The sequence below is a fragment of the Chrysemys picta genome, chromosome 2 (assembly GCF_011386835.1).
Source record: "Chrysemys picta bellii isolate R12L10 chromosome 2, ASM1138683v2, whole genome shotgun sequence".
Classification (NCBI taxonomy): Eukaryota; Metazoa; Chordata; order Testudines; family Emydidae; genus Chrysemys; species Chrysemys picta.
Genome location: NC_088792.1, coordinates 69,273,552 through 69,296,815, shown reverse-complemented (window position 1 = coordinate 69,296,815; position 23,264 = coordinate 69,273,552). Strand labels below are relative to the sequence as shown.

At 40.4% G+C, this 23,264-nt stretch overlaps 1 protein-coding gene across 11 annotated transcripts in view; it reads right to left on the bottom strand.

Moving 5' to 3' along the window:
* PLCL2 (phospholipase C like 2) overlaps nucleotides 1–23,264 on the bottom strand; it is a 204,310-nt gene that overhangs the window by 7,625 nt on the left and 173,421 nt on the right. For 9 of the 11 annotated variants that reach the window (XR_006177202.2, XM_042862024.2, XM_065583424.1 and 6 more), the window contains one exon: nucleotides 10,896–11,005. The exons of the other annotated variants lie outside the window; for them this stretch is intronic. Coding sequence is in view for 8 of the 9 variants with exons in the window: in XM_042862024.2 (XP_042717958.1) it covers nucleotides 10,896–11,005 (110 nt within the window). In the remaining variant the exon portion in view is untranslated. The remainder of the gene's footprint in view (nucleotides 1–10,895; nucleotides 11,006–23,264) is intronic. 11 annotated transcript variants of the gene reach the window in all.

Sequence of the window (23,264 nt, the reverse complement as noted above, 5' to 3'; positions counted from 1 at the left end):
GGTTCAGGGCTCAGGGGATAAAGTCCAGCAGGGGGGGTTTATAGGTCTCTTCCCCCTTGTGGGTGCATGAGGTCTCCCCGGCTCACTCTTGGTATTGGCGGTGGCCGGTGATGTGCTCTGTGTAGATGTCCCGGGACCAAATCTGACATGGTTGAGAACCAGTCTGGGGATGGGAACAGTAAGGGGTTTGCATGTCACAAGGCAAATTGCAAGGAAGCTGCCATTCTGGATTGTAACCACTGCTGTCCACTAAAGAAAGGAATAACAGAATAAAGCACAATAGTCTATTTCATGTACAGAATACTTCTGCTAATCCAAAACCCTGTTATCTGCACCTCCATACTATCAGAATTCCTCATCATGAGATAGATGAGATATCTGCCTCTACAGCATGTATCTCATGCTGGGGAACAAGGAAGGGATTTGGATAATGCGGAGGTTCAGTTAAAAGAGCAACCTCCTGACCCCAGCCAGGACAACGAGGAGGAGGAGGAGCACCTGGCAGTGGGGAGGCCACCCTGATGCTGAATGGCTCCTGTGACAGTGCACGGAGCCTTCTTCAGTCCCCACTGTCACAGGGAGTAAGTGTGTGGGGCTGTGACAGAAGAGCTGCAGAGGGCTCCCTGCACTTCTGTAGGGCTGTGGACACTCAATCGCTGTAGACACTGGTCGGGGGGTCCCTTCTTTGCATTGTCAGGACTGCAGCCTCACCCTCACACCTTGTGTCTGCAGGCATTGGCTGTCACCAGCTCGGCAGCAGCACATGGAACCCTCTGCAGCTCTGTTGTGACAGGAGTGAGTGAGAAGGGACAGCAGAGATCTCCAAGCAGGACTGTGAGGAGGACAATGACGACCCCCCCGGCTGTTGGTGAAGCCACCCCCTGCTGAAGGCCTCCTGCTCTCTTCATCATCAGAACTCCCAATTATCCAAATAAAATGCATGTTACTGGCATAACTGGGAGTATATTGTACAGTAGATATTCATGTTGCTCATAAGTGGTGGTTGCTCTTACAAGGTGTTGCTGCAAATGAGCATCTACTGTATTAACATTTGTTCATAATTCACAAAATGAATTCAGTAGCGTATTGCTTTGTGGCCCATCATGTAGTAATTGCTTTAAAGGACATCAAACTTCAACACTGATATTCATTTATAAACTGTTAAAAAAAAGAGGACATGAGTTAATATGCAGTGTCAATTAAATTTCCTTAATGAATGTAAAAGTTCTCATTTGCCTGAATTCTACCCTAGAAGAGCAACTTCATCAGCATAGAAAAGCTCATGCTTCGCTTTGATATTTTCAGGTATGAGCTGTAATGTCAGATCTGAATAGAAACTGAAAGGTAATTAAAAAAGGAAAGGGTTTTGGGTTTATCATCTCCTCTACATCTGTGAAATGAGATGTTGGCTTTGATCCAATGTGACACAATAACAAGTAGAATGTCTCAACAGTTTTACATTTTCTTTACTCTGTATCTTGTACTGAAGCTTGATTTTTTTGTCACAGATTCTACTGTATTGTGTAACTGTCACTATTATTACTGTATATTTTGCTTTTAAAATGATTTGTTGGCCAGAAATTAAAAAGGAAATAAGAATGTAAAGAAATGGGAGGGCAGACACCACAATGTGGTGGTCACAGAACAGCACTGAGCCACCAGATTGGCTGGCTCAACGGGGTGCTCCAATGTAGTCAGTCTAAAGGGCAGCAGTATTTGAATAAGAAAAGGATTGGCACTGGCATCTTGATAAAATGCAGTTCATCTTGACTTGTGTGTGTATATATATATTGGTTACACTGTGCATCTTTTCTCTAGTGCAGGTATTTCTGATGATTCTTGTACATGTCTGTGCAGGTTCTTACACGTCCTCCTTTCCAACAGGACGGTAAATTTTAGGCCACTTAGGGGCCATCTCCAAATAATCACCATTGTCAATTTTAGTTTGGGATGATTATGAGGTGGAGGGCATGGAATTGATGAGAAAAAGCATCAAACCATCAGTCACCTGTGCAAATGTGACTTCGTATGAGGACACCCCCTTGCTCTGAATCAGAAATGCTTCGTGTAGGTGCCACAAGGTAGGCCTTGGAGCTGGTGCCACTACATATTCTGTCTTTGACGTGGCAAAGACACATACCTGGTCTTCCCCAAAGAGTTCAGAAGGAGTGGCCATCATGAACAATTCTTGTGTTTAGGTAAGTTTTGTTTAAAACGTGCAGTCTTGTAGCCATTTTGAATAAACAAGGAGTTCATGCTGGCATTTGGGTGGGCTCTCAACAATTGACAAAGGGTAATTTTGTAAGTATATTTATAAATAGTATTTAGGTACAGTATCTGCCTTATTATTTCATTGATAACAACCGCTTTGCACTGTATGGTCTCACATTTATTAAGTGAAATTTGTACCCATTTTGCTCAAATTGGCAATACTGAAGAGAAGCACTCTTCACCACACACACATATTGTGGGATTCTCTGCCCCACAAAAAACCTGCAAGTTTGAACACAGTATGTCAATACTTGGGAGCTAACCCACATTCAGTACCAGTTAAGCTACTCCTAGTGCTGCTGCTCATTGTCAAGAATTATTTTTTGTAGTGTAGACAAGCTGCATGTGAAGAACCTCTGAGATATATTTGACAAACGGAATTTCTAAGTCTATGGGTGAAATCATTCTATGGTTTAGAAAACTGTTGACATTCTGTGACAATAATGGGTTGTGAACCCAAGTGCTGGTGACTGAAACCAGTTTCCATCCTACTTGTACTTTAACAGTAGCTTAACATCAGAAGAACTTTTGTGTTTAATATTAAAAAGGATATTTAATATTTACATAGCAAAGTTCTTCTTGTCATTAAATTTTCATGTTTAATCCCTTTAAGGCTTTCCTGAACTTTGGCTGGGGACTATTTATGAAGCCAGCTGGGACAACCTTTAAATACATCCAGCCTTTCCATTTTGTGCCTCAGTAAAGCCAAAGAACAGTAGCCCAGGCCATGCAAGCAGTCTGCAGGAGGTGAGGGCTGTGGAAGCAAGGTTCTGAGCTTGTAGCTGGAGGCATGTAGGTAACTTTGTACACGCCTCCAACTTCCATCCAGGACACACCACATGATCCATTGTCTATAGCCAAGCTCTAAGATACAACCGCGTATGCTCCAATCCCTCAGACAGAGACAAGCACCTACAAAATCTCTATCAAGCATTCTTAAAACTACAGTACCCACCTGCTAAAGTGAAAAAACAGATTGACAGAGCCAGACGAGTACCCAGAAGTCACCTGCTACAAGACAGGCCCAACAAAGAAAATAACAGAACACAACTAGCTGTCACCTTCAGCTCCCAACTAAAACCTCTTCAGCGCATCATCAAAGATCTACAACCTATCCTGAAACATGATCCTTCACTCTCACTGATCTTGGAGACAGACCTGTCCTCGCTTACAGACAGCCCCCCAACCTGAAGCAAATACTCACCAGCAACCACACACCACTGAACAAAAACACTGACCCAGGAACCTATCCTTGCAACAAAGCCCGATGCCAACTTTGTCCACATATCTATTCAAGGGACATCATCCTAGGACCTAATCACATCAGCCATGCCATCAGGGGCTCATTCACCTGCACATCTACCAATATGATATATGCCATCATGTGCCAGCAATGCCCCTCTGCCATGTACATTGGCCAAACCGGACAGTCTCTACGCAAAAGAATTAATGGACACAAATCTGACATCAGAAATCATAACATTCAAAAACCAGTAGGAGAACACTTTAACCTGTCTGGTCACTCAATGACAGACCTGTGGGTGGCAATTTTGCAACAGAAAAGCTTCAAAAACAGACTCCAACGAGAAATTGCTGAGCTTGAATTGATATGCAAACTAGATACAATCAACTTAGGCTTGAATAGAGACTGGGAATGGCTGAGCCATTACAAACATTGAATCTATCTCCCCATGTAAGTATTCACACACTTCTTATCAAACTGTCTGTACTGGGCTATCTTGATTATCACTTCAAAAGTTTTTTTCTCTTACTTAATTGGCCTTTCAGAGTTGGTAAGACGACTCCCACCTTTTCATGCTCTCTCTATGTGTATATATATCTCCTCAATATATGTTCCATTCTATGCATCTGATGAAGTGGGCTGTAGCCCACGAAAGCTTATGCTCAAATAAATTTGTTAGTCTCTAATGTGCCACAAGTACTCCTGTTCTTTTTGCGGATACAGACTAACATGGCTGCTACTCTGAAACCAGCAAGGTCAGAGACATCCTCTCCTGACCCTCCCCAGATAAGGTGGGAAGGGATGGGATGGGGAGAGTGTGGGGTCCTGGGCTAGGCGTGGGGTCATGTGGGGGATGGTCACAAGGGTTACTCCCCTGACTCCCAGCTTCTCCCCCTGAAAAAATTTCCCCACCAGTTGCTGTCCCGGCCCGTTAGGGTAAGCAGCTGGCACGCCGGGACACTTTGTTTACTAAGGTTTACCTCCGTGCCTGCGGACGTGCGAGGTAAACAAACCATCTTGGACCACCGGCGGCTTATCCTGATGGCCCGGGAGCCAAAGTTTGCTGACCTCTGAATTATAGGGTCGGTTTATGAACGGGTTATAACATTTTTTCCATTTTTACTTATCCATCTTGGGGCGGGGGGTCGGTTTATAAATGAACCAGCTTATGATTGAGTATATACGGTAATTTGTTTAGAAATTACATCAGCTGCGTCTTACATTCCTGACCTTTCCCTATGAAGGAGCTGAGATTGACTCTTGGTTTTCAGCATGAGGATATTTTTGTAGTGTTGTTCAGATTAACATGACCTTTCTTTATTATAAGAGATTATGCTTTTTTCTTAAAAGAAGTAGGCTGATTTCTAATAGCCATGGGGAAATATAGAGCAAATAAAATGAATCTGTATTGTTTATTTTTCCTTCCTGATGCATAAAGATAGCCTCAAAAGGTATGTCTATACTGCAACAGCTGGAGGGACAGTCCACAGCAATGGTTCTTAATATTTAAGATGTGCTTTCCCCAGAGGAGTGGATAGAGTACTGATCATACCCACACACACATTATGGGGCATGGACACTGCAATTAGTGGGTGTGCTGAAAGGAACTCCCTGCACCCTCTCTAGTCTCAACTGTTCCTATCGGACCCTAAATTTCTGATTTAGTACTTTGACCATTTTTCAGAGTAGCAGCCGTGTTAGTCTGTATCCGCAAAAAGAACAGGAGTACTTGTGGCACCTTAGAGACTAACAAATTTATTAGAGCATAAGCTTTTGTGGGCTACAGCCCACTTCTTCGGATGCATATAGAGTGGAACCATGCTCTAATGCTCTAATAAATTTGTTAGTCTCTAAGGTGCCACAAGTACTCCTGTTCTTTTTACTTTGACCATTACACTCAACATCTTGAACTACATGTAGTTCCTTCCTAATATAAAGTCACAATATACACCTTCATAACCACAGCTCACACTTTTTCTTTAGCTCACAATACATGCACTTCAGTCACTATTAAACTCCATTTAGTCTGAAATCAGAGTACTTCCAAGAGTGAATTAAAATCTTATTACCTAATGACCCTGCCCATAGAGGTGAAGAAAACAATGTCAAACTTCAGTGGCATTAAACCAGTTAAAATATCTACATTATAAATATAATATACCAATAGAAAGGTCAATCTTTTTTTTAAAAAAGTGACACCTCACAGAAAGACTGTAAGTGTAAAGTAATGGCAAAAAACTTTAATATCCTCTGATAAAAGGTGATTTATACACATGATTATTATTATTATATATAAAGTTTCTGCAGTTGGTAGGAATATCTATTGGTTTTAAAGTATCAGAGGGGTAGCCGTGTTAGTCTGAATCTGTAAAAAGCAACAGAGGGTCCTGTGGCACCTTTGAGACTAACAGAAGTACTGGGAGCATAAGCTTTCGTGGGTAAGAACCTCACTTGCATCTGAAGAAGTGAGGTTCTTACCCACGAAAGCTTATGCTCCCAGTACTTCTGTTAGTCTCAAAGGTGCCACAGGACCCTCTGTTGCTTTTTATTGGTTTTAAAGTTCATAAGAATGTCAATTGTTTTTCAAACTTCTCATTAGAATGAATAATTAGAAAATGCTTTTTTAATATATGGTAGTGGTGGAAGGGGCAGATTTTGCAATGTTCCTGTGGAGTACACAATAAATATAAATGAAACTAGAAACCCACCCAGCACTGATGGAGAAAGAAACCCACACAAACAAGAAGTTTGTATGTCAGTGATATGCAAAACAAGAATAGTAGATTTAAAATTAATTATGCGGTCAGTGCCTATCTTAGAGTATATTTAGAATTAATTGCTAGTGTCCCAAACAAAGTAGCTGGACTTTTAAAAATTATTTGCAGGTCACTTTTAAGAAAGTGGATTTGCCTTTTCATTTACCACCATATGAAAACCAAGGACATACATACAGTGTCTTGTTGCACCTCCACAGTCAGTGAGCACCCGGGTCTCTTCACCTTTAATGATGTTCAGTGATTTTTCACAAAGATACCCACATGCATTATTTCTTAAATTATTTTGAGGGGCTCCACAATATTGTACCCTTCACAACATAAGCTCATTATGCTCGTATAACATAACAATATATTTAGAGGAAGAAATAATTATCCACATTCTATCCAGTTTTCCAGTTTTGGCAAAAGAATTGACATTTGTACCTGACATGTCTAGAGATTTAAAGAAAATGCTAATATTTGAACTGTGATGGTTCTTAAAAGTTTTTCTTTGGAGAGGGATGGGAGCAGGTTGAAGCTAGTAGACAGTGAATGCACTCAGAAGTTTAAAATCTCTAACTTCCTTTTTTTTTTTTTTTTTTACTTTTTAATTTAAACACCAAAACTTTTCAAATAATAAAAATATATAACTACATTTCACAAGACTACCTAGAGATTTAGAATACTAATTATTTCACTGTTCTTCAGTTAAGTATTATAGAGTGGATATATATCAAATTCCAAGCAGCTCTGCTCTCACCACAAAACTGTAATTCATGGATCAATGGGAAAAGGAGCTGAATGAATATGTACATGCTGGAGGCCTGAGAATAGTTGTGCTAGAAGCCAAAAATGCTTCCCTGTGTCATTAATAGAAACTATCTATCAGCATATATTTTACACCAGCATGAATAATCCCTATATATCCCAGTACACCAGATTTATACTGGATAAACTGTGTACAAAACGGGCTAGTGTTCTAAAAGAGTGAGTTTTTCAAGGAAATGCATGCATATAAATCCAAATCCTCCATCCGACGTGACACCCAAGTGGTTAAATGTTGTGCCCAGTAACTCAATGGAAACTTTGCCATTGACTTTAATTGGGTCAGGATTACACCCAGCACACTTAATGCAAAGGAAACTGGCTGGGCTGAATCCCTGTGTGAGGTTGAATCAACAGATCATGATTGCTGGAACCTTGGGAAAATGACCCTGGTGTCTGGTTGTGCCTGAAAGTTGTGTGTCTCAGCCCCACAACTTTTTCAGGCAGAACAAACACACTTTATATGGACTTTGTTCAGCTATTCAAAATTTGGCATGTGCTGACCAAATTCTAGCTGTAAATGTGCCTAACAATATAGGTCTAATTTTTCAGAAGTGTCTAGAGATTCTGGGTGCTCATTTTGAAACAATTTAAATTTAACTATGTTCTGAGCACCTCTTCTCTGAAAATTAAACCCCTACCTCTAAAGCGTTTCCACCTGGGCACCCAAAAATGGAATCACTAGTCACTTTTGACAGTCTTGGCCCTGGTTCACACTGTTGTGAGGTGTACAACTTGCAACTAAAATAACCAAGACCTAGAATAACTGTTGTCTATAGTGCTATTAGCTTAGCGATCCCTCACCCTTTTGATGGAGACAGGTGAAAAGGACTAATCTATGTATGGAAAACACTGAGGTCACTAAATGAGTCTGTTCCTAAACAGATGAAGTATTTAAATTTGAAAAATCCTAGAACCTTCTTTAATATCAAGAAAACACTATAAACAGTTGTAGTCGGCCACATGTTAGCCATATCTGGGTCCGCAGCATATTGAGCCCTACTTAGCTGTACCTTTTTACTCTATATTTTTCTATTTTGATATTTCTCTTCTGATCACACTGTGATATTTAATGATGTGCTCGACTCCTCTGCTATAAGGTAAAGTATTTTCATGTATTTCTGTAACTAACTGATATTTTTCTGTGATTTGAGAGCTATTTTTCCTCTTTTATTTTTTGTTCTCTTCTCTGTAGAGGCCTCCTATTTATGTGTAGAGACACCAAGGGGTTTTTTGGGGTAAGAGAAGTCTGGAATGAGGGGCAATACCTTGGCTTTACAGGAGAATTAACTTAATGGCATATTAATATATTTTCTCTCTCTAACTACTAGGAAATGATAGTACTTTGCTATTGTTTGAAAAGGTGTACTCACTAAAAATGAGGAGTAAATCAGAGCTCCCCTATACATATAGACTTTCGCTTTCTTATGTTATGGCCTATTATTGGATTGGATTTAACATATACTTTTATTTATTTTTTTCTGAATAAAAATCTGCTGCTGAATAAAAGAAAATGCTGCGTAATCTGTTCTGAATATATTTAATTTTACTTTGCATGTGTGCTCTCATCTAATCCTCTTTGTTCAGAGAACAAACACCTGGGTTGAAACGGTCTGTATTTAAGATGTTATGTACTTCAGTCAATTGCCCTATTGATCATAGTTTTTCCAAGCCATATAAAGTTGGCTTTAATTTTTAAGCCACTCTGATAGAGCACCTTCTCAAATGGCATGGTACTGTATCAGTGACAGTACCACATTAAGGGGCATCAGATATTTTTTATGCCTTACTCTGAAGTATCTGAGACTGGTTCACCTGGATTACCAGAGTTCAAGATGAGAGAGACCTATCTGTCTCATCTTCCCCATCTGCAAAATGGAGAGGATAATAGTAACTAAAGGGCTGCTGTGGTTGTCTAATATTTGTAAAGCTCTTTTCAATAATGTTTTACATCTTCAGTGTGGCATATCTCCATCATCATTTGCCACACATGGAGACAAGATATTGACTGGATGGCTCATTGGTCTGTTCTGCTATAGCATTTTCTATGGCACAAGTGGCACCCTTCTGCAGACGGGGGTTTAGTGTGGGAGGAAACAAAGCAAGGTGAACATTAAAGAGCTTTGTCCCATCAGAAGGAAGAGCCTGCCACCTCCCAACCTTGTTGGTCCCAAGGGCCTGGCATGTGAGGGTGACAGGCCTTCAGTACTGTGAGTGGTCAGGTCCACCATACTGCTATTCTGCCCCCCCCCCACCCTAGCATCATGGCTCCTGCAGACATTGGGATACCACTGACCACTCACTGCAATTACAGAAAACTCCCTACACTCTGAATAGGATGCAGACATGAGGTCTAAGTTATTGTTGCTTCAGGCAGTATTAAATTAGGTAGGAATAGCCAAGCTGATCTCTGATGCTCAGGACAGAAAAGTGCAGCAAATAATAACTTCTTCCCCTCATGCCCCCCAGAATATTGGACCATGATCCCCCGATGCATCCACAGAGTCCCAAGACACAGGGGAATGATGCCACGATCCACCAGATCTAGCAGAAGCTGAGGGACAATCTGGCCCCTTTAACTTTAAACAGAACTTGGAACCTTACCGACATAATTTGTTACCTGTGAATGCTCTAATGAATCTAACCTATTTTTGTTTCTCCCTAGAGTTGGGCTCAAAGAGGACTTTTGCCATCTTAAATACTCTGAAAAGCACAGCTCAGCATCTGTCAGCTGAAATGAATAGCAAGTGTGGGAGAACAACATGGGGGTGATGGTTTTGTATGTAATGTTCTTCTATAACGGGCATAACAACACGAGTGTGGGGAGAAGAATTAAGCTGAGAAGGGGGTAGAAGGAAAATTTATTTTCAATAATTAAAACAGAGAGTTTAAAAAGCATGCATTAGAGGGAGAAAGATGAAAATTTTTGTAATTAAAATAGATTTTACAGTTTATTGTAGGGATGAGGTACTTGGCTGGACAGGGGACAGGAAATCTTTATTAAATTTAAATAGAAAACTGTTTAAAACGAGGCTGGAAGGACTAAATTGGAGAAGTTAAGGGAGGCAGCTGTGATAACTATCAAACTATTTTACTCTACTGTGCAGAAAGACTGTAGATGACAAATATGAAAACCATTCTGCATTTTAACTGTCCAAGGGTGTCCATTTGAAAACTGTTTATACTACATCACTTCGTGTTCAGTCAAAATGTAAGCATAATGTGCTTAAGAAAACGCAGAGGGAATTTCTAAGTCAAACATACTCAGTTACTCAAATCAGAAGTAGTAATACATTTATGTATACATCATTAAACACTATTCATCATAGATTACAATAAATCAACACTTGTATTTATTTCCTATCTCGATCTGCATTTATCTCAATACTGCTTCTCCTTTTCAAATCACTGAATAGATATTGAATAGATTTTGAACAGCTGCATAGCCTCTTCAGAGCCCTATTTATTCCAGAAATCAATAATCATTATTCTATATGGATATTCAGGACCACAGGGGACCCTGTTAACATTAAAAGGTTTTACAAAGAAAATATCAAAAACTAAACCAAACAAAAAAACCCCAAAGAAATTACAATGGTAAAATTCAGTGTACTTGTCTAAATTCATGTTGACAGCCTGTTACTCTTTCAGGATACATGAGATAATTTATAAAGATAGTAAAAGAAATGAAATCAGGTCACATAGTGACCACTAATTAGCTACACAAGACAATATAATTATAAGACCAAGTGTGAATGGAATAAATAACATAATTGCCAGCACCAGTGAAGAGACATTACCTTTAAAATTGTAATATTCCAGGTAAAACTCTCTACTGCTTTTTGTAGTTTCCTTTCTTTTAAACCTTCTTTTGCTCCTATATTGTGCAGGTTTTCATGGAACTCCATTGCTGTGGATGGTGAAAAAGATGAATTTAGTATCTTGATATTTACTTTGAATTTTCATGATAGTAGAGTTAGATTTTCTAGAAACATTTAATATAAATAGCTTCCTGGAACTGCTGTCAGAAGCTTTGATAAATCTGAACTGGAATAAGGCAAAGATGAGAGACTGAAAATAAAGTCATAATGAAAAAACAAATTGAAGGACGGGTGAAAAATCTGCACATTTTTATTCTATACTGGCAAATGTTCATGTTTTCAGTCATACAAACTTAACCAACATGTCAATGTACATTTATTCTCTAAGAAAAAGGTAGCATGTTGTAAGTTATTATTGGGTTATATAAAAGCATTACGATCTTTACTGTACAAAAAGCCACAGTACTTGCAATCAAATTCATTGTACTATATATAAAGGTCTTTTTGTCAGTTGCTGTAATATGGAAACAGTTAACTTCATGAAATGTTATCCTCTGACAAATGTATTTTGCATCTTGGTCTTTCATGCATTAAATCTAGATAATGGATAATTTGACAGAACCATAGCATTGTTTATACCAATGGACGCAAGTTTACTCTTTACGAAATGTAACTTACGTCCCACATTGCTGTTGTTTCATGTCATATATGGTAAATTTAGAATAAAAACACTGATATCTTCTTCATACAAGGCTAGAATTGGCTCCCTCATGTGCCCAGGCAGTGCAGCTAGTATGGTACTGCTGCACAAAGAGAAGGGCAGGATACAGAGAACTATGTTCTGTGGCACTCCATCTATGGCTAGGTCTACACTATGAGCTAGTGGTTTGATTCCTCTGCTTGTGTACACATACTTGCACTGGACAGATGTCAAGTAATTGTCTCATTGCCACTCTGTAGTCTCAGGTTGGGGATTCTGTTCCACACCCCTAAATTCCCTGACTCAGAAGATGTGGTCCGTAATGTACAATACTGTAGTAATGTCATGCAATAACATACAGATACGAACAAGACACACACATTTTTCCTTAATCCCCCACCTCTTGTGTGTCTACAGGTCAGATTTACGTTTTTTGTGTTTAGATTTCTTTTTCTGTTCTGGACAAACTAAGCGTTCTACCTGTTCATAACAGTCACATACAGTCATATCTCAAACCCAGGTACATTAGAAAGGTTGAATCCCAAAGCCATCGTTTTTTAAAAGCTTCATAAATTGATTTGAATGACAAAGTGGTTGTTTTTGCATTTATTACATTTTTAAACTGACTGCAAGGAAAACTAAAATAGTGAATTCCTTATCTGAATTAAACTAATGTATCATTTTTATTTAAAAACATTAACTTCCTCATAACTCTGACTCGGTCTCTGGAGTGCAGCCTCAATTAAACCATTCATTACGTATTTGCCCAGCACAGATTATCAACCAGGTGAAAAATTAAAATTCATTCATCCATAGTATTTATTTCCTGTCCAAATAATCTACAATCAGTTTAACAATATGCCTATGGATAGACTTGTAGACCCACAGCTACAATGTCCAACTCCTACTACAGCCATGAAAATACAACTTTTCTTATGTGTAGTTGGAGTCCTCTAAATACATTGTTTCCCCAGATCCACAGATTTGGATACACAGTGCTGCATTCAGCATCTTAGAAGGAACACAGACCAATTCTACAGGAGATAGGTACACAGGCCCTGCCTCTTTGTTTCATAACCATCTTCCCACCAGTAATAAAGTCAAAGAGAAGCAGGGAGGAAGGAATGCAAGTGCGGATGCAATACATTCAGGATGAGGGGGTTCAGAGCATACACAAGTTTACTCAAGATTGGATTGATGTTTGGGGGTCGGGAATGTAGCTTTAGGGCTGCTTCTGCACTATGACTGAGCTGCGGTTGGATGTTTTGACCAGTGGCTGCTGCAAGGAACTGGTTGCAGGTCTCTAATCCTCAATTTCCCATCCCCACAATGGATTCTATGCCAGTGGAGAGTCAGGCATAGTGAGGCTCTGATTCATCCCTCTCTCCCTATCATGCATGCATGCTCACACCCAGAAAACCTTTGACAAGTACCTTCATTTCCCTACTTTTGGGATGGGAGTGGGGCAGCTGACATAGGAGATGGCAGAGCTGGTGGAAAATTCCCCAAGGGGAATTCTCCGCTATTTGCAGCTATCTTAATTGCCATTTTGTGCCATGTACGCTCTGCAGAGTGGCTTCAGCAGAACAGAGACTAGTTGACTATGAACAAAGTTTGCTTTCTACCAGCTCAGGAAAAGCCATGCTAGCTGCCAAGTAAACCTGGATTAAGACCATGTGATGTGTCTCACCTTAATGAGCACCAGCCTACATACACCCCAAAATATTTTTAAAGAGGCAAAACAAAAACATCCTATCGTAAACCACCAATCTTAATTAAAATAGGATAACAAGTTTTTAAATAATCTAGTAAAATTAAATAATTTAATTTTCTATCAATTACCGTCAACTCCGTCTTTTAACATATATAGTCTTTGACAAGTGCTAACACACTAGGAAAGGAATATGGTGTAACTAATCTCACACTTTGTGACGATCAGTTCTCTGTATTGCTTTCATCCTATTATAGAATCAACAAGCACTAACATTAACGTTATTTTTATATCTTCAAACCATGGTTCTATCTTTTACAGCTTCATTTTGATTCAGGTCTGAATCAGTCCTCGAAGCTTTTGCAAAAATGTTTTGCTCTTGGGAAAAATGTATATTTCAAAATGTTAGGAACTTTGCAACAAACAGATATTTCTGACTGAATGTACTTAACGGATGCTAGTTTTTCCACAGGATTAACTTGTGGCAAAATATTTTAAGGTCATTTATATAAAATCTACTGTAACTCACACTGGATTATCAGCAGTACTAATATGTTAGTATTGAAAGTTCTGTGCATTGACATTGCTATTGACTGGAACACACTTTACAATTTGTAGGGCTCAAGCTGTTTGAAGGGAGAAAGATGAGTCCATGAATTGCCCTCTATTTCCAGTTCTGTTGCTGTATAGTGAGGGGTGTGAAAGATGCTGTGGTGTTGCCTCTCTCTCCAGTCCCACAGCTGGAGAGAGATCTAAACTCAGTAGAGGCATGATTTTGTAAGGTACTAAGCATTATGACCCAGATTCAGCAACGCATTTAAGCCATAGTCCCGTTGAGGTCAGTGTGCCTATTCACATGTTTAAAGTTGAGTTGCTGGATCAAGACCAGAGTGTTCAGCACTTGGCAGGATTGAGCTCTATGTGAGTTGCAGAAGCCCCAAGTAAACAGGGCACCAAATGGCTGCTTGTTTTGCTTGTGATTCTTTCTGGCCATTTCTTGCATTACTACTAGCTAACAACTGATACAACAACAACAACAGTAACAGACAAATGACTATAAATTGATGTGGGGAAGACAGAAAGGGAACTAAGGAGGAAAGACATAGTTTCTCATTCAAAAATAAATGAAATGGGAAACACATTTGCACAAAATCATGTAAAAACCCCTTAAGTTTTCACTACAAGTATATATTAGTTTATCTATAAAATTAAATACAGAATATATTAACTGGAGACATAGAAAACATTGTTTTTGCAGGATATACTTTCTTTTTTTTTTTTACAAGTGCAAGTTCAAATTTAGCTCATTAAGATATATTAAATTAATTTAGTAGTCAAGCAGGTTTAATTACTTTTATTATTATTCTTAGCTCATTAATATGTTGGACTGTCTGATTGATAACAGACACTAGACTACACTAAACCTGAATTATTAGATTATTCAGAGCTGTATTCCTGTATATACCATCTGTCTAATCCACAAAGCACTAGTTACCCATCTTTTCTAGCTTTGCTGACAGCTGTCAAAAATGGACAACAAGCTAAAGTTTCTGAGAGATTATGAGGATTACATATGATACCTAAGAATGCTAAAGCAACTTTCAGCTGTTAATGATTCACTGTGTTCATGCAAGGAAAACCCCCAGCAAAATATATAAACACACTGTTACTCTCAGTGAGTAAGAATATCTGGTTTTCTTTGCTAGGACCAAACTTTTAGATTTGAGAAAATGCCACACTTAATTCAAGCTATACTATGTCTAAGAAGAAGATTTTTTTTCTTGATTTAGGCTATAGCTCATTCCACGCTACAACTCTAATTCAGCATGATCAATGTAATTAGGGTCAAACTGAAACATTTAGACACCGGCCTGAACAGGAATAGGGGATAATGTGGAGCAAAACTGTCACATGTGGAGAGACGATGTTTCAGTGTAGTACAATCTCTCCCTGAGCAGCCAAGTGCATTTGGAATGATGCAATCTGCTTTGTTCAGTGCAGCTGGCTCCCTGTGCATGCTGGTAGGCCACTGCATCACTGCCTCCCTTGAGTCAACGGGCACCTCTGGAGGCACACATAAATAAGCAGTAAAACCATGACAGGCCTTTGGGTGGGTCATTCAAGGTTGGGTGAGAGGCTCCTTGCATTCCCCCCAATATCTGCAGATGGGTTTGGCACAATTTATCTCTGAATGACTTTTTATAAACCTCTTGTCATAGTATCTTGGCTTAACTGGTAAATTAAACACCACAATCCATTAATTAAAATGGCTCACAATATAGTATAACACTTCCCAGAATGAAAGATTGATGTTTTTAATTATTAATAATAATAGCTATCTAGCACCAATCAGATGCTGGACTGAGTGATGTGCCAATCAAATACTTGACTGAAACGATGCGTCTGAAGGTGCAAACTCTGGCTCCAGCAGATCACCAGAGGGAACTAGTACTCCAGTGATCCCAATCATTATGATAGCACATAAAACGACATACAGACCATAAAATAGCTAGATTCCAAACCATAGCAAACCTCATAGATTAAAACAAACACCTTGAATTATTTCAGAAGGAGGTGAAAAGCCAGTGCAGTTCGTGGAGCAGAGATGTAATATGCTCACATGAACCCACCACATTATTAGGGAACTAATCGCGTTCTGTGCTAACTGAAAGCTCTTTAGTGGTTCCTTATTATATTAACCATTGTAACTGCACCAAGAATAGACAGACTAATTTGTGCATGTTCAAACTTCTCTCAGTTAACTTTATCAAAAGCAATTATTACGAAGATGAGATCCTGCTAAACAGAATAGGTAGGGCCCTACCTACCAAATTCACGGTCCATTTTGGTCAATTTCCACAGTCGTAGGATTTTAAAAAATGTAAATTTCATTATTTCAACTATTTAAATCTGAAATGTCATGGTGTTGTAATTGTAGGGGTCCTGACCCAAAGAGGAGTTGTAGGGGGGTTGCAAGGTTATTGTAGGGAGGGTTGCAGTACTGCTACCCTTACTTCTGTGCAGCTGCAGGCGGTGGAGCTGCCTGCAGAGCTGGGCAGCTGGAGAGTGGCGGTTGCTGGCCGGGAGCCCAGCTCTGCAAGCAGAGCTGCCGCCAGCAGCTGCGCAGAAGAAAGAATGGCATGGTATAGAATTGCCACCCTTACTTGTCTGCAGAGCCGGGCCCTCAGTCAGCAGCTGCCTCTCTCCAGCTGCCCAGCTCTGAAGGCAGCAGCGCAGAAGCAAGGGTGGCATGGTATGGTATTGCCGCTCTTACTTCTGCGTTGCTGCTGGCGGGGTGTTGCCTTCAAAGCTGGGTGTTGTCTTCAAAGCTGGGCGCCCCGCCACCAGCTGCTGCTCTCCAGCCACTCAGACCTGAAGGCAGTACAGAAGTAAGGGTGGCAATACTGTGGTCCCCCTAAAATAAGCTTGTGACCCCCCCCTGCAACTCTCTTTTGGGTCAGGACCCCCAATTTGAGAAGGCTGGTGTCCCCTGTGAAATCTGCATAGTATAGGGTAAAAGCACACAAAAGACCAGATTTCATAGTGAGAGACCAGGTTTCACGGTCCGTGACACATTTTTCATGGCCGTGAATTTGGTAGGGCCCTAAGAATAGGTAATCTGAGGGTTTAAAAATATGACTTCTGATTTTCTTCTGGATTTTTTCCTGAAGAACCATGGCTATGGGTCTTCAGTAGCAGAAAGTCAGGCTGTGGGAGTTGCAGTAGTTTAAGTATCTGATAACCAACCCCCTACTCAACCATTAAGGGATTAAGGGCTGGCCAACACAGCCCAAAAAGTGATTCAGCCTCGCAGGCGGCCTCTGCCCCATCACAGAATACATCAAATCTGCCTTCCCCTGGAAGGTCCTTTCAGGGAAGACAGCAGTGAATACAACTGTCTTCCTCCAGGATTAACTCACTTTTGTGAACAATCGTCCCCAGGGACACAAGGGTTTGTCACCAGCATGGTGAATCAAGCCCTAGGAGCTCACTCCCTATTATAAATACCATCCTTTAACTTCCAACCAGACTTGGTTCCCTTTTACAGTAGCGCCTCAATGTACATCCCAATATCACCTGCACATAGTCATCCACTCCTCCTGACTCACATTATGACCTTTTGGGGACTCTGAGAGACTAATTAAAAAAATACACACGTGTCCTCTCAACTTTTGAAGCAGATAGGGTTACTTTAGATACTGCCCTTCAGCTGATGGATAGAGATTCTGCCTTAAGACTGCATCAATCACTTATATTTGAATAAATATAGCATTTACTTACAAGATATAACACACAAATAAGGCAATTCATGCACCAGATAAACAAATTAAAAACAAAGGACTTTAAGCAAACTCACATGCACTGTTCACTCACATGCACGAGGCTTAAACCTTCCTAAATATTTTGTTATGAGATAGTGAACAAAAAATACTTCTGAGTGGGAAATGTGGAGGGGAGACCATATTTTAGTGGGTGCAAAAATGGAAGTCAGTGTTTGAAAATCTGGCCCTTAACATGAAGGACTTGGTTAGGAAGAGAAACAGTGTCATTTTACAAGTTACCCTACCTTCACAACACAGGTCATGTTAATACTCTATAGTTGTTAAAAGAAAAGATAACAGAGTAGCATGGATCAACATCAGAGCTGAAAGTTAGAACAAAACACTGCCAGTTCTTACTCAGTGATTCTCACAGCATACATGTCTGCTCTAAATTGCAACAAATTTTCACCTTACATCTAAAGCTCTCTAATAATCAACACTTAATTATTTCTAGATTATCAAGTTCTTTCCTTTCACGGCAAATCACTCTGTGCTTTCCCCATGCACATTGGATACTCTGCATTTTCAAGTCCCCCCACTACCCACCATCTCTCTCTCTCTCTCTCGCATGCAAACACACACGAAAAAATGATTGCCATTTAATTCCTCCACCCATCTGTTATAGCAGCTGTATCTGTTGTAAGCTATACAACATGACAGGGCATGAATTGTTTTACATTAATTCACACCTAGTGTATTGTGATGGACGAGACAGAAAGCTGATGCTGTCAACTAAACTAAGCATGAACTGATATGACGATTCACATACTGGAATGTCTTATTGCTATGACATACTCAAACAAAAATTGTATTTTTAAATGATAAAACATACAAGGCAAATTGAATGATATAACTGGCTAATAGGAATTTTGAGCCATCAGTTGTCAGAATAATTCATCGCTTAGAATTTAGGTTCACTTTCTGAAGCCTAAACTGTAATAATTATAGTAACAGCTAACAATTCTTATCAGACAGAAACAACTTATCAGGCAGATGTAGAAGCCTGTATCGTTATTAATTTGCAAATGAGACACCACACATTATTTATCATTTTGCTGTTGCTTAACGTACCTAGAGCAGCAGACAAAATACATTTCTAGTACTGTCCAGTGTATTAGGAATGTCAGCTGTGAAGTGCCAATGTTCTATCCTCAAAATAACCAGTTCCATTTTTGGATATTTGTACCAGGTATAATCAGGGCTGGCTCTAACTATTTTGCCGCCCCAGGCAAAAAAGAAGAGCGCCGCCCTGCCGTAACACCCCGCGCCCCCCACGAGCACCACGCCGCTGAAACCCTTCCCCCTGAGTGCCGCGCCGGTCCGGCCAAATCCCCGCCCCGGAGCGCCGGGCTGGGCCGCCCAAACCCCTGGAGCGCCGGGCTGGGCCGGCCAAACCCCGCTCCCCCTCACTCCCCGAGCGCCGGGCCGCCCAAACCCCCGGTGCGCCATGCCGGGCCGCCCAACCCTCCCAGCGCACGCTGAGCTGCCCAAACCCCCGCCTCCCCAGGGCCATGCTGGGCCGGGCTGGGCCCCGAAGCCCCTGTTTCCCCTCCCCCTCCCGCTGCCCAAAACATCCCCCGTGCTGCCCGGCTGAAACAAACAAACAAAAAAAACCTTGAGCGCCGCCCCACCGAACAAAAAACCAAAAATATCACGAGCGTCCCCCCGCCACCCCAACATTGGCCGCCCCTTCTTAGGTGCCGCCCCAAGGACATGCTTGGTCAGCTGGTGCCTGGAGCCAGCCCTGGATACAATAATTTACACCAGTGATGAGCATCAACCGAGGGTGCTTGTGCTGCCCCGATGGGGATCTCTTAGGGAAAAATTTCCAGTGAATATGTGCAGGACACGCACACACAAAGAGTGGGCTTCACATGTGCAATCACTCATAGAAGAAGTTGGCTAGTATTTGATTTTAGACATGACAAATTTTGCAAAACATTTAGACAGATTTTTCAAAGCTGCCTAAGGGATCTGGATGCCCCATTTCCACTAAAAATAATGGGAACTGAGCATCAAAATCCTTTCAGTGGCTTTGAAAGTTTCAGCTTTAATGCTTAATGCAGCAGTATAGCATTGTTTGCAGTGAATTAAAATAATAATAATTGCATGAAATAAAACTTACAGTTCTCAACCTTATTTCCAGGGAAAGCAAAACTCAAAGTTGCCAGTGAATAAAATAAATAAACAAATTATGTTTGGAATGATGGCTTTCTTTTCCACTTCAGAATCAAAAGTATTGATTAATATAGTGATAGCGTTTCTGCTCCAGTGGGTGATTCATGATCTTTTCTCTCTTCATATCTCTAGAATGAACACAGCAAACTCTTCCTCAAAACAGATTTTGTATGGTCACAAAATAACTTGAAACTGGATTTTCTTTAAGTGACCATGTCCAGCAAAATGCCTAGCACCAGTGATAGAGAAGGCTAAGTGAAATGTTTATTCATGTGGCAAATAACTTGGGAGGGATTCTACTGGAAAAATCACCACTTATTTATAGGAGTTGATAGAGGCTTTTCAGATTACATCATTCCCAGCACGGTAAACTCACTTGTCATAGTTTAAAAGCTTTTTCCACAGGTATGTGAATTAAATAGGAAGCTATCAAATCACCTATAGTTTTATAAATTAAAAAATTAGTTTGATTATCATTAATTTTAAAAATTGTCCAAAACACATAATTAATAGGATGAAATTTTAGAAGCAAATGAATGTTAACTGGCCCACAAACTGTTTCAGATAAAACTGCACTCTAATGAAATGTACAATATAAAGATTAAAGTCATAAAGATGGAAAAAATGCATTGCCTCAGGGCTTCCTGTTTCTCACAACAGACAGATGGATGCCTACAGATCAAACACCACAAGACTTTATTACGTCACACTTTATTAATAACAAATATTATTCACTAATGATACAGAGAAGGCAGAAGTGCTCAATAAATCTCTCTTCTTTGCATTTGGAAAGAGGTTGGATGATGTAGTCACATCTTACAGTGGCAATGAAATATTCCTATTCCAACAGTAGCTAAGAAGGATGTTAAACAGTAACTAAACATTAAACAGCAACAGAGGGTCCTGTGGCACCTTTGAGACTAACAGAAGTACTGGGAGCATAAGCTTTCGTGGGTAAGAACCTCACTTCTTGCATCTGAAGAAGTGAGGTTCTTGCATCTGAAGACGTGAGGTTCTTACCCACGAAAGCTTATGCTCCCAGTACTTCTGTTAGTCTCAAAGGTGCTACAGGACCCTCTGTTGCTTTTTACAGATTCAGACTAACACGGCTACCCCTCTGATACTAAACATTAAACAGGAACTAAAATTACATATTTTTAATCTGCAGAATCAGATAACTTGCACCCAAGAATTTTTTTAAGAATTGCAAAGGAGCTCTCTAAACCAGTGGTTCCCAAACTTGTTCCGCCGCTTGTGCAGGGAAAGCCCCTGGCGGGCCAGGGCGGTTTGTTTACCTGCCGCGTCCGCAGGTTCGGCCGATCGCGGCTCCCAGTGGCCGCGGTTCGCTGCTCCAGACCAATGGGAGCTGCTGGAAGCGGAGGCCAGTACGTTCCCATTGGCCTGGAGCAGCAAACCACGGCCACTGGGAGCCGCGATCGGCCGAACCTGCGGACGCGGCAGGTAAACAAACCGGCCCGGCCCGCCAGGGGCTTTCCCTGCACAAGCGGCGGAACAAGTTTGGGAACCACTGCTCTAAACCATTGATGTTGCTATTTAACAAATCTTCAGACTCTAAAGAGGTTCCAGAGGACTGGAAGAAAGATAATGGTGTGCCAATATATTTAAAAGTTAAATGGGACACCCTGGCTAACTGCAGACTGGGTAGGTGACATTGATCCAGGGCAAAATAATGGAAATGCTGATACAGAGAGAAATCAATAATGAAGTAACAGACAGTAGCATAATTAATGCCATTCAATATAGTTTTATGGAAAATAGGTCCTGTCAAACAAACTTGATATAATTTTTTATGAGAGCACCAGTTTGCTTGATAAAGGTAACTGTGTTGCCATAACATCCTTAGATTTCTGTAAAGCACTGGATTTAGCACCACAAAACATTTGCATTAAAAAATAAGCACTCTATATAAAATCAATGTAGCACAAATTAAATAGACTAACACTGATAGATCTCAAAAAGTAATATTAAATGGGGAATCATCATTCATTAGGGGTTTCTCTAATGTGGTACCATAGGTATTTGTTTTTGGCCCAGTGCTATTCAATATCTTTATCAATCATCCAGAAGAAAATATAAAATCATTGTTGGTAAAGTATGCAGGTGACACAAAAATTGGTGAAGTGGTAAATAATGATATGGACACATCTGTTATACAGAGTGATCTAAGATGGGATCATTTGAACAACATGTATTTTAATACAGACAAATATATGATCATACATCTAGAAACTAAGAACACAAGTCATACACAATTGGGGGCTGCGTCCTGGAAAACTGACTCTATAAAGGACTTAGAGGTCAGGCAAATAACGATTTGAACATGAGCTTCCAGTGTGATGTTAAGGCTAATCAATGCTTGGATGTATAAGCAAAGGAATATTGAGTAGGTGCAAGGAAGTGGAATTAATCTGACATACAGCATTAATGACACCATCATCAGAATACTATGCCCAGCTCTGATGTCCATACTTCAAAAAGGGTTTTGAGAAATTGGCAAGGGTTCAGAAAAGAGCTACAAGAATGATCCAAGCTCAGGAAAACCTCCCTTATGGTGAGAAACTTATGAAGCTCAAACTGTTACATTTATCCAAGAGCAGGTTAGGTGGTGATGTGATCACCGTCTGGAAGTACCTACAAGGAAGGAAGATTTCTGATAACAGAGGGTTCTTTAATCTAGCAGACAAGGCCATAACAAGTTCCAACAGTTGGAAGTTGAGCTAGACAAATTACCACTAGAAATAAGCAACAGGTTTTCAAAATGAGGGTAATTAACCATTGGAACAATTTACCTAGAAAACATGGGGATTCTGCATCACTTTAAGTCTTTAAATCAAGATTAAATATCTTTCTAAAATATTTGCTATAGCTCAAACTGAAGTTATGGGCTTGACGCGGGAATTACTGGAGAGGTTCTATGGACTATATTAAACTAAATAATCATAATGGGTCCATTTTGGTATTAAAATCTAAGGGTGAGCTCCAGCGTCTGTATGCCAGATGAACAGGCCGGAGCCCTGTAAATAATCTCTAAAAGCCTGAGTTCTGGCTGGCAGAAAATTCTGCTGTTTCAGCCTGTCTTTGGAAGACCCCTTTCCTAGCCCTGAAATAGGGATATCGGAAGTTGGGAGAAGCACGTTGGGGCAGCGCCACAGCACATGGTACTGTGGAAACTGAGGGTACAGGAGGCTGCTATAATTTGGACAAACCTCGGGTGGCCTGTCTAAATCACACTTGGTCCCTATCCAGCCACAACATGGATTGGGAGGGTGCAAACGTGACTTAAAGTCACCTTAGCCCATCTTACCTCTGTGCTACAACTCTTACAGGTGCAGCATAGAATCTCACCCTATGAAACTACAAACTGTAAGGATCAACCCTGCACTAGCAGGGAGATGAATTAACTAATTTTTAAAGCT